Here is a 12182-nt window from a genome sequence, read left to right on the forward strand (position 1 = left end):
TAGCAAGGATAAAAGTAATCCTTTACTTTCCTTATTGTAAGCATTCTCCTTTAGAGAAACAGAAAATAGCATTTCCCCTTTTGAGAGCAAAACACTTTTATGATTCAGAAGCAGTCAATGAGCTCTACCTTCTCCTAGAAATGGGTGACAAAGTTAAGAAAAAAACTAAGTAGAAAAATGGCACAAAAAATGTTAGCTTTGCCCATCCTCTGTGTATGTACTGGGTTACCCAACTGGGAAGTTACGCATCCTTTTTAAGTCAAGGATTCAAGCACGCATGCGAGAGTTTACTTGAACATCAGTGCTATTAAAAATCACGTGCAATATACTGCTGTAATTCTACAGGACAGTATCAAATTCAAGTTGCAAACTTCTTCCCCTGTTTTAAATGATCTTGAAAAAGAATTAAGCTACTTAAGATTAGGTAATACTCAACTTTTGGCGGGTTTTATTTTTTTGGGGGGGAGGTGTTAGGGGTTTTGTTTGTTTGCTTTTCAAGTTCTTGTAACCCCAAATTCATTAGCTGTCCCTCACTTCATTCTGGACAGGACATCTCACTGCTCCATTGCCAGAATTCTGCCCCTACCTTAGGAACAAGCTTCTCTAACCTTATGCTTGCTTTGTCCATTTTTGTCCATAAAGCATATAGATCCCTTTCAGATCAGAAACTAGTAAGGCCATAGGGCTCCATCCCTTCTGATTCAAGTAGTCCATTCCTCCTCAGTTCAGCAAAGGCCCCTGACAGAGATTACGACTGACTCAAATCTTCCAGCTGGCCTACCCACATGAGTGCTCCACAACAGACTGGAATTAAAATTAACCAATTAGTTGCAAGCAGTAACCTTTTCAATAAGCACTGTTAAATTTGGACGATGTGCACCCTCATGTAGACAAGGAGCATTACTGAAATACAGCCTTCAATTCAGACCAAAGAATTTTTCTTTCCTGTAGCTGGCATCAGATTAGATGAGGGGAGCAGAGATCACTCTTCCCAACCTACAACATCTCTCAGTCTGTGAAGCAACATGATTCGAAATGGGAACTCTTTTTACAATATTACTACAAGATTTTAATACACTGTTGAACAGAACCTGACAAATGAGCTAGCTGGACAACTAATAAAGCTGAAGACCAATGCACGAAGCTTTGAAGTACACACGTTGGTTTAATAAAATCCACACTCCTTTTCAACAGAACTTGTATACAATTAACTCCCTGTCCAATGAGAAATAATGTATACTTAAAAGACTAGGTTCCTTCCTTCTTCCTTCTCCTGATGCAAATCAGAACATTTAGCAATATAATGTAGAAATGACAAAGAAAAGGTAAGGCTCACATTGGCCAGAAGCTACAGTATTTTTCCTAAAGGTAGTAGTGCTCACCTGAAAAGTCCTTCACTAACAACATACTTCTACAGTTTTTGGTTCTTTGACCTTCATCCTTAAGCCACAGGGATGCTCAGCCTGTTGAGAACGTTACTCCTCAAAGAAATACCAGCATTTCTAAATACACTTTTCCCTTACTGAGCTAACTGTTAATGCCCAGATTTAAAAAAAAAAGTAAATAAAATTAAAACCAAAACATATAGGAGTACATTACAGTTAACAAAATGCCATACCGCATTTAACACGTTTAACTGAAAAAAACACTTAGGAGGTTATTTCAACATTTCTGCAAATGACATAATGCAACTATATACCCATCCAAAGTGGACCTCCCTTCATAACCCACTGTATGTTCAAGATCTCCAAGTACTGCAGTGCATTATGCATTAGTCCACAAAAAAGGTTGAGCCATCTGATCCATTTTTAAATAGGTAATTATGTATGCCACAAACAGAATGGATTCAAGTAAACTATAAAAACTTTAAAAGGAATCCAAACTGAAATGCACATTCTGCAACTTTTAACAAAAAAATACCATTATAAAAAAACCAATCAGTACTATACAGTAAAATATTTTATGCTCACAGTTACTAAAAGTTCTGAAACCTGCTAAATAACTGGCAGTAAAAAAACTTTTCATTCTTACCTGGAGAAGGGGAGTGTGAACATGTGAGACCACGTGAGGAAGCCTTCGCCATTCTCGAATAGCTAAACTACTCGCCATCTCTACCAGACGCTCAATGAAGTTAAGCTGTTGCTCTTCTGGGTGACAGATTGCTAAGTATCCTCTGTACATATTCACTTTCCATGCCATCTCTTTTGGACAACTCAACTCAACCTGGTAATGAAATAGAAAAAAATCTAGTAAAGATCATACTCAAATGCAAACTTTTTTTAAATTATTTTTTTAAAAGCCTTCTTCGGCAGTCAGTTTTATTTTTTCTAAAAATTAGCTCATTTTCTAAAAATAGCAGACTAAAATATCAAAATTCTTGTCATTAGAGGAGTTTCAGCTCTCTTACAGTTATTGGCAAGGGCAGGCTAGCAAATAAATTGCAAATTCAGCACAGGAGAAGAAGTACCTGCATACAACCTGCTGTTAGGGTATTTTTACACTGACAACTGCAGTGTAGCTCAGACAGCTGAGCAAGCTGAAAGCAGTCTTGCAACAGGAGCATGAAGCTCACTGCAAACCACTTCATCCTGTATGAAGAAAAAAGATGCTTCTCAGCAGATAACACATACAACCTCTGAAATGCTTCAGGGGCTCCAGAACAAGTAATGTCAACTTCTCACTTGAAAGGGTCCCGTCCCTGTATGTCAGCACATTATGCCAGCATTGTACTTCCTAACTGCCTGCTCTAGGACATTACTAAGTTTATGAAAATAAACAGTTAATAAATTTTTAAGTAATCTACAGCTAACCTTCCATTTATATCAATTTCTGCAAACAGGTGCAAAGTCAGGTCATAGTGATAAAATAATTTTAAAATCATTTTAAACCATTTTCTTAAAATCCTGGAACAGTAGAAATATGGCAACTAAACCAGCAAAGTACTTGAATTGCCTAGCAACTAAATTCTGTGAGTATTTTACAGTAAACTTGCACTTAACCAATGCTCACTAGCTGACACTGCAGGCCTTAAATCTAGAAATTTTTCACTTCTCTTTCTTTCACTTTACATCAAACCCTTTATGGTTTGATATGCAATACAGAAATCCCTCTGCATTATCTTCTTATTGATATATTGTATCCTAACCATCACAATTGTTATTTCTGTTATCCTCAACTGACTTTTACGCCTGAGCCAGCAAAGAGAAACTGCCAGGTAGCAACCTTACACTTACACAGTGAAAATAATCTCTTTCTTTATTACATTATCTACTGGATCATTAAACGCAATGGCAATGTGAGCGAATGGAAATGAGTCTTGGGTCCTATCAAAGGCCACTTGCTGTTTTAATAGCTCAACTTTAATAGGTAGATTATTAAAAATGTTTCACAAAGATTTACAAAAACTGATACGTATTTGCCATCCTTTCTGACCTCTCTTGTGAATCAACCATGGAACTTGATAAAAAGCAGCCACATTAAAGAATATCAATAAAACTGGAGTAGCAAGTATAGCAGCATAGAATCAATTACTCTTTCACATCCTAATATTTATGCAAACATGTCCTGACACTTTTACAAGAATCTGAGTAGAGCCACAAAAGCTCCATTTACGGCTTCGGCAGCATCTTCTCCTTAGTCGTTTAGCAAATGTCTTATTACTGAAAATATCTCATTTAATATAACCGCAGCTAAAGCATATCAGCAGTTACTCATGGTTGTCACTTCTACTCAACTTGCAAATCTCCGAAACCAGAACCTGTCAGACATGATCTATTTCATTCTCGTTAAACTCTAGGTTATAATACACTGTACAATACAGGCCTTATTTTAGGCTTTACAGGTTTCTCAAATAATATTATTTCTACAATTAGCCACTGAAGTTGCATACTTAAATAGGACACAAAATAGCAATTGCTATAAGAACAAGAGAAGTTAATTAAAATATAAATATAACCTATAAGATAATTTTTGTAGCATATCCAGCTTGCTACTTACAGATTTGGCTTCACATGGGCTGATAAAGCATAAAATCCATCTTTAGAGACACCTATTTAATTTGAACCATCAGTACTAGAAATACTGAAAAATTCCATTTCAAATGTTGCAATGGTTGGACACCCTTAATTTAGATTCCATCAAAAGACAACGCTACCTTTAATTAATTAAACAACCTTTACCGTTTTCAGAGTTTAGCCTTTAAAGCAAAACATACTGATTGCATCCACCTATCTTCCCTGCTGACAAAAGAAAGTGTTACAGAAGAATAAACATAACACATTTAAAAAATGTAATATTCAGTCTGATTTTGAAGAAAGTAAGAGACACACACAACTTGGCATATTTATCATGTGACACTAAGTCACCACAATGAAGCATGCTGTTAGGGTATTTTGTACACAGGAACCTCGTCCTGCAAGATACTGGAATTAAAGGATGCTCAGCATTTTTCATAATCATGTTTTATCTTTTGCAAATATTATGAAAGTAGACAGTCAACTGGTCATTTTGACATGTAATACTATTAACTGGTAGGTTTTGGTTCAAAACTTAAACAGTACTGATGAAACAATAAGCCCCAATTAAGTGAAGGACTAATTCTACTGGCTCACTCTCTACAATATGAAAAAACACTACCTAAGGCTCTGTTCAGAGCTTTGTCACTAATATTATATTTTAAATATGCAGTTCACCCCCTTATTCTGAACTCTGGCATCTTTAGCAGAGTAATTCCAGTAATGTCACACTATATAGCAGTGGTGCAGTGAAGATCAGCAAGCTCCTTTCTACTTGTGATTTAATGCAGTATTCTCACCTTTCAGATGTCAGTTCTACATCTGGTTACATTAACTAATCACAGATGAACAACTTTACCTACCATACAAAGACGGTATATTTCCCTAAATTTAAAAAAAAAAAAAAAGTTTTCCATCTTCTACAGAACAGTGATACCACATACAAAGTTTAAAAAAAATCCCAGAAAAATCTACTGGTGATGCCAATACTGAAGTCTGTCATTTGCCCCAAGAAGCCTGAGATGGCTGTAGAGCCTGACATTTTACAGCAACCTCAAGCACAATAACCATCAGCTTATTCACATGGGATGGTTCTTAAAACAATTGGGAAGAAGATGCCTAAGAGAGGATAAGGAAGAAGTTACCTAAATACAGCCAGCTTTTTGCATGTCGAAGAATACATCAAAATTTGCTCTCAGATAAAAATATTAACCTACAGTTTTTCTGTTGCACATTTTCAGAAAATGGGGGGGGTCATTTACAGCTTGTTTCCCTAGCCATTTAAACTTTATTCACAACGAAAAAAAATGTTTATGAACACTCAGAAGGAAAGAGATCTTCCAGATTTAAATCTTTCCAACATCTCCCAGATTTAAATCTTTCGAAGTGTTATTTTCTGTATGTAGTGCGCCCCCTGCCTTTAAACTGTTCTGTAGCAGCCAAAACTGTACAAAGCATTCATTCACCAAGCACATGGATAGCACAGAATACACAGTCTCATGAGTGAAACCCAGGAAAGGACAAAGGGAAGGTTAAATGTTTTACAAGTGCATGCTGCTCAGCAAAATGAATTACAAGCAGAACACAATAATGAACTCCATAATGAATTAGGAAGGTCAATAGCAGGAAAGTACAAACAATACATACTATCCGTTACCAAACGAGGATGCTAACTACCTCACTTGCCATACACAAGTTCCTTAGTTTCTAACAAAAGAAGCTAAGTAGTGCGCTGGTTTCTAAAATAATGTATAACATGCAGGGCACATTTATGCTACTGCATGATGAAGAGTATGTCCAGAAAGGCTGTGGCATCTCAATTCTTAGAGACACTAAAACTCCACTAGACAAGGCAACCTAATCTACTTGGGCCCTGCTCTGGATGGAGCACTGGACCAGATGACCTCCACAGGTCCCTTCCAACTCAAACTATTTCATGGTTCTGTAAGCTTTACATTAAACTATAAAAGTATAATCGTCAATACACTAAGCTTCTGGGGAAACCTCGGAACATCAGAAAATTCCAAACTCGAGTTTTCCAATTCCACAAAACATCAAATATGGAATTTACAGGAAACAACTACTAGCAGTGCTGTCTTGAAGCCTCAGCATTCTCTGTCATAAACGTATATATCTAGAATTCTGTAGAATCATCGTATTTACTTCTAGCACAAAACTTAACAGAAAATGTGACAATTTGACAGGAGATAAAAGTACTTTCTAGCCTTATTTTTTTTTTCAGTAAAGACTGTAGATTTAAACAGTGTCACTTCACAAAAGCCTACTCTTTCTTATGAGTGGTCTCAGTATTTTTACTTGTATGCTTTCTAGTATAAAGATTACATACACAAAAAATTGTTTGGGGAACACATTTGAAAGTCAATCATCTAAAAGCTAAGTGTGCCCTTCTGCTTATGCATTATGATTCTCTTTATTTTATAAACCTACTTTAGCAGAATCAAAGTATTTTCTCCCCCAGAAGTAACCTATCCCTTTCTGTAATCCCACTGATCCTTGTTCAAGTCCAATCCCTGTCTCTCTCCCTGTCAATCAACTCAAACTCTCTCTCCTGTACAGCCAGTCTCATTGATGTACCCTGCAACATTTAATTCAATGCCTCTCTCCTCTCTGCTAGTTTTACCAAGTCCTTCACACTTTCTCAAAGGAAATCACTTTCTTCAACTTCTTGCTTCAGCCTACTTACCCAGTTATCCTTGCCACTCCTAGTCAAATTTGTACTCCTCTAGCCTCCTTCATCCTCACCTCATATTCTTCTCATTGCTCCCCAATCTCAGGCTCAGTGCCTGAGGTTCATTACCTTGTCTTCTTGTCCCTCATCTCTTGTTAGATCTTCACTTGCCAGTCTTGACCAAACTGGCTCCAACTTCTGGTGCTCCCAAGATATTTTAAAATTAAATGTAATGAATACATTGCAAAATTAAATGAGCCTTATTTTAAATGGAACTAAAGTAGACTCAAAGTGAGAATAAAGTTAGAAATCTAGTAATTAATTTGCAGTAATAAAGTATCTGATTACTTAAGAAGAAAGCAAAAGGCAGCAGATACAGGAAGCAATCCCCAGACAGACAGTACAGAAGAACATTGCTACTGAAAGAACATTGCTACAACAAACTTTCTCTTATGCCTCTGCTAAGCAAGCCTATAAAATCAAACCAGCACGTGTCAAGTAAGTAATCCCAATACATTTCCCACTACATATAAAAAATGTCAAATTTGTCACCATCTTCATTAAAACAATACCTACTGATATAATCTGCAGTGCACACCAGCCTCACCAACCAATCAACACTGAAACTGAGATTTGATGTGTTGCTTGTTCAGGGATTTTTTAACAGGGATCCCAAAACACAGCCTTACAAATATTCCTCAGATACACTAAGGTATTTAAGGTCAACCAAATTTAGCTGACAAGTCCCTGACCCTCACATTTTCATACATGTCTTAATCCCCTTTCATGTGCAGTGGAGATAAACAGAATAAATTGTGTTTAACAGTTTTAAGTTTGGACAGTAGAAGTTGAGAATACTTTGGCTTTGCCTTTCAGGTGCTAAAACAAACAAAAACAACAGAGGCAATGGCCTTTTGCCCTTTTACATCTAGAAGCATAGTAATGTTGCCCACAGACAGGAAGATGATAATAGATGTATTTTCATACTTTATTCCCTTTCACAAAAGGAACATTTGTTCCTGTAAAGGTGTAAAATACAAAAAACGTCCCTCCCCGATACTGCATTATTTTAAATAATAACATATATTTGCAAAGGTCCCATTTTAAGTTTCTCCACATATCCCTGCCAGCACACACTTCTGCTGCAAGCATTTTAATGACTCATTGCCATGCACCTTGTCTTTCACCTGTCCTGGCTGAATGGGTTACATAGCATAGCTTTATAAACAAAGAACCAAGCTTGTCTGTCAAATGACATGTCCAAATACCCAGCTGTGAGCTGGGACATCAAAGAAAACTTCCAAAGAGCAGTTTACTGTGTCTGCAAATGAACTGTAATGCTGACTTGTTAAACTGTAATCAGTAAAATGAAGGAAGAAACTAAACGTTAGCAGAAGAAAGCCTTCACTCACCTGCACAAGAGCCTCCTTCATAGCAGTCCAGTTTGAGACCCTCCATGCACATTCCAGTACTAGGTAAGGATTTATATGACCTTTTGACTGGCCATATTCTGTCAAAGGTTCCCACTGGTTCAATTCTTTTGAGCAACTAAGAAAATAAAAAACATTGTCAATTTGGCTACCAAAAAAAAAAAAACTTCAATAAAAGAGACTATAAATGTCGTGTATCAGAATATTATCTGCATATTTGTTCGTTTATGAACAGCTCTGCAAGCACTGCAAAAGTTTTATCCAGATGGGAAAATTTTTTTTTTTAATTTATTACCAGTTATAATACAGAAATCTGTGAACAGGGAAGAGCTGCATTTTGTGTCTCCCAGAACAACCATTTTAAATACGAAAAACAAATTTTAGCTCCAGTCTGTTTCCACCAATAGCAAATTACATTTTTACAACACTTCAAGCGTATCACTTCTGAAGGTCTGTTAAGGGAGTAAAAAAATAGCTTTTTTTATTCCCCTAAGTTTCCCCTGTATCTGAGCTAAGTCCTGAGCTACATTTATTCTCATAAATAATGCTTTAAACCAGCAAGGTATTTTACTTCTATTGCAGGGTAAAAATACTTGTTCTACATCAGCTTTAAAGTCTTACCGAATCCAATGGTCTTCCCAGAGCTGATACTCAGGAAAGATGGAAGGGGAAGCATTGTTCCGTTCATGCTCTTTCTTAGCCTTTTCCATTGCTTTTTCATAAGTTTCTTGTGCCTAAATAAAACTCAAACCATTTTATTTTTCCATCTGCTGTATACACATTAACTCAACATTCTTTTATTTTAAAAAAAAGTGTTAAGAAAACTTTCATCAATTCTAAGGGTTTTCTCAAAAAAAAAGTGAAGTGTATTAACTCATTCCTGAATATACTCATATACTCATTATTTAGCAGCTTTACAAATGTCATGAAAAACTGACGGATGTGCTACAAAAAAACTAAATCTCACTTTATCTAGTTATTACATACCCTTAAACTACTACTTTAGCCAGTAGCCAGTAGAGAAACTGTGGCACTTTCTATTCCAGAAGACTGAAGCTGTTTATTAATATTCAGAATTATTTTCTTGCTGACCAGAGTATTCATCCTGACAGCAGAACTACTCAAATCCTTTCTAGTATCAAGAGTGTACCTGTTCAAAAAAGCCATGCTGTTCATAGGCAATAGCTGTTGCTGTCTCTGGGAATTTACAGCGTTTCTGCCATAGTCCAGCCCACATATCCTCTTCTTGTAACAAAGAGTAAAGCTCAGCAAGGGAATCCAGTATTTCCTAGAATGTTAAGCACACATACTTCTCCACAGTCAAGCTGTCCTTATAAAGCACAGTAGATAGCAAAACCACATGTTCTACACTGAGGCAAATTGAGAAAGACATGAAAATAGAGTAGTGTCTATATAAACTCTTTTTGAAACTCTAGAAGGCAAGCAATTAGTAACAACCAAGTACTGAGGACGCAACCACTGCATTACATGACAAAAAGAAAAAAAACCTATAGTTTGTACATTGATTCATGCTTGCGTTCCCTAATATATCAGATCAAAGCATAGAAAACAAAATTGTTTAACAAGACAACAACTTGGTCTTTAATGTAAAAGGAATCTGTAATATTTAGCTTCCTCAGCTGATCACAAACATGCCTAGAGATCATAACTACCTGACAGACTACTAAACACAACAGCACCGCTTTACAGGGCACTCAGTTTTGTTTAGCTAGTAATTCTTTAAGGTCATATACCAACAGGCTTGATTAGGAAAAGCATACTTCCTTTGAGGGAGACAGAGACAATACAGACTTCTACTCAGGATTTAAAATTAAGGGCAGAAATGGTTTCAAGTAGTTCTACAGTGCTGCAGGGAATTAAGTGTCAAAAGCAAATGGAAAAGAGGGATCAAGAGAAAAGTATTAAAATATCGATGACAGAAGAAAGAAAAGCATGAGAAACAAAACAGTCAATGTTGCAAGTGTCTGTATTCACAAACACATAAGAACAGGAATTTCTTCACCGAATTTAAAAAAATCAACACAACAAGCTTCTAATACAAGGACTTGGAAGCGATTGTCCCCCTGGACTCCACACTGGTGAGGCTGCACCTCAAATATTGTGTTCAGTTTTGGGCCCATCACTACAAAAAAGACACTGAGGTGCTGGAGCGCATCCAAAGCGCAACAAAGCTGGTGAGAGCCCTAGGGAACAAGTCATGAGAATTGACTGAGGGAACCGGAGTTGTTTAGCCTGAGAAAAGGAGGCTGAGGGGAGACCTTATGGCTCTCTACAACAACCTGGAAGGAGGTTGTAGCGAGGTGGGTGTCAGTCTCTTCTCCCAAGTAACAAACAATAGGGTAAGAGGAAACAGCCTCAAGTTGCACCAGGGGAGGTTTAGATTGGATATTAGGAAAACTTTCTTCACCGGAAGGGTTGTCAAGCATTGGAACAAGCTGCCCAGGGAAGTGGTTGAGTCTCCACCCCTGGAGGTATTTGAAGGACATATAGATGTGGCACTTAGGGACATGGTTTACTGGTGGACTTGGCAGTGGTTTACGGTTGGACTTGATGATTTTAAAGGTCTTTTCCATGATTCTGTGATACTACTGTACTACACTGTCACTGTGCTTTTCTCTTCACATTGCATAAGGTATTTCAATGAATATAACACTACCTGTTGAGGAGGAGTTATGCTTTCCTGCTCATAAAATTCTGTTGTCTGTTTAGGCTTAATTTGTAGACTCAGTCCTTTTTCAAAGGCTTGATGTTCCAACATCAGTGTAGAACGAAACCAGAGATTGTGAGTTTTACCCAAGTATTTCAGGACACAAGGTCTGATGGGAATGGGAGGAACGCACTGTGACATTGCTTCCACAAAGCAGTTCAGTGCACTCGGCTGGCAATCTCGCTGCACTTGATGGCTACCGCTGCACAAGAAAGGGCTTATTTCACCTGCTAGAGCCTAGAAGAAAAAACATAAGAATAGTTATCTGTGCATTCAGAAACTTCAGTTAGAGAATTTAGATTAAAAATCTTGTTAATACAGGGAACAATCATTCGGTAAGTGTATTTCTCTTTGTAAACTGAAGGGCCCTATTTCTTTCAAAAGATGCACTCATAAAGGTGTATAGCATTCACTAGTCACAAAGAATGGCAAACTTCTCAAAGCAAGTGAACAAGTCATTTACCACACAAATACATTTTCCTGAAACACCAGTCATTTACAAAGAAGAATTTATAAGTGAGGAGAGAGATTCTCACATGCTGTTGTCTGTCAGACAGGATTTTCCAAAGTCGTGAAAAAAGCTGTATCCAAGTCTTCTCTGCTAATGGTGTAGAAATATGACATAACTGAACAAAGGCACTCAGCAATGCTCCAGTCTAAAAACAAAAAGAAAGAGACGTGTATAAATGGGAAAAATATGATTAATACTATGGAAAAACAGTTCAGTTATACAGTTGTTTAAGCAGTAATGCAAATGCCTTTTCCAAGCAACATATCAAAAATGTTTCCTTTAGCAATACAGACTAGTGTAACAAGAACTTAATCCTATTTTCATGTTATTCAAGACTCGATTCATTACTGTAACCATTTTTTAAAAAAATGAGGAAAAAGGAAAGAAGTTGATGGTTGGTAATTGGAATGATCAAGTTAATTGGATAGAGCTGTTACTACTGTGAGAATTATTTCAACATAGCTCTCAGCTAAAATTATTTTCTTAGAAATTATTTAAACATAAGATGCTGATACACTTTTTTGATCCTATAGCCTGCCTTTGCCATCACTTTTTTCTTAACTGAACAGTTAAAATACACTTACAGGTGGAAAAGGATGAAATTAAACTTTACAGGAAAGGGATCAGTAAGGGATCAAGTGAAGGCTTAAGAATTTTTTACCCTATGCAGACAAGAAATTACATCAGATTATAAGAGATGTCTACATAAAAAAAGCTAAAAAAAAAAAAATCAAAGTGTGAGATTAAAAAAAAAGAAGGAAAAAAAAAAAAGCTTGCCAGGTCAGTTTGAAGATTTCAGTATTAGAGTGAT

General features: G+C 36.7%; 1 protein-coding gene across 4 annotated transcripts in view; it reads right to left on the reverse strand.

Annotated features, from left to right (window-relative positions):
- The window catches only part of TRRAP (transformation/transcription domain associated protein), a 103914-nt gene that overhangs the window by 35013 nt on the left and 56719 nt on the right, over window positions 1-12182 (reverse strand). For all 4 annotated transcript variants that reach the window (XM_074886632.1, XM_074886628.1, XM_074886631.1 and 1 more), the window contains exons 53-58: window positions 11397-11516; window positions 10810-11097; window positions 9283-9420; window positions 8754-8866; window positions 8115-8250; window positions 2032-2223 (exon numbers count right to left, since the gene is read on the reverse strand). In XM_074886632.1, the coding sequence (XP_074742733.1) occupies window positions 2032-2223; window positions 8115-8250; window positions 8754-8866; window positions 9283-9420; window positions 10810-11097; window positions 11397-11516 (987 nt within the window). The remainder of the gene's footprint in view (window positions 1-2031; window positions 2224-8114; window positions 8251-8753; window positions 8867-9282; window positions 9421-10809; window positions 11098-11396; window positions 11517-12182) is intronic.

Source organism: Strix uralensis, chromosome 16 (assembly GCF_047716275.1).
Source record: "Strix uralensis isolate ZFMK-TIS-50842 chromosome 16, bStrUra1, whole genome shotgun sequence".
Classification (NCBI taxonomy): Eukaryota; Metazoa; Chordata; class Aves; order Strigiformes; family Strigidae; genus Strix; species Strix uralensis.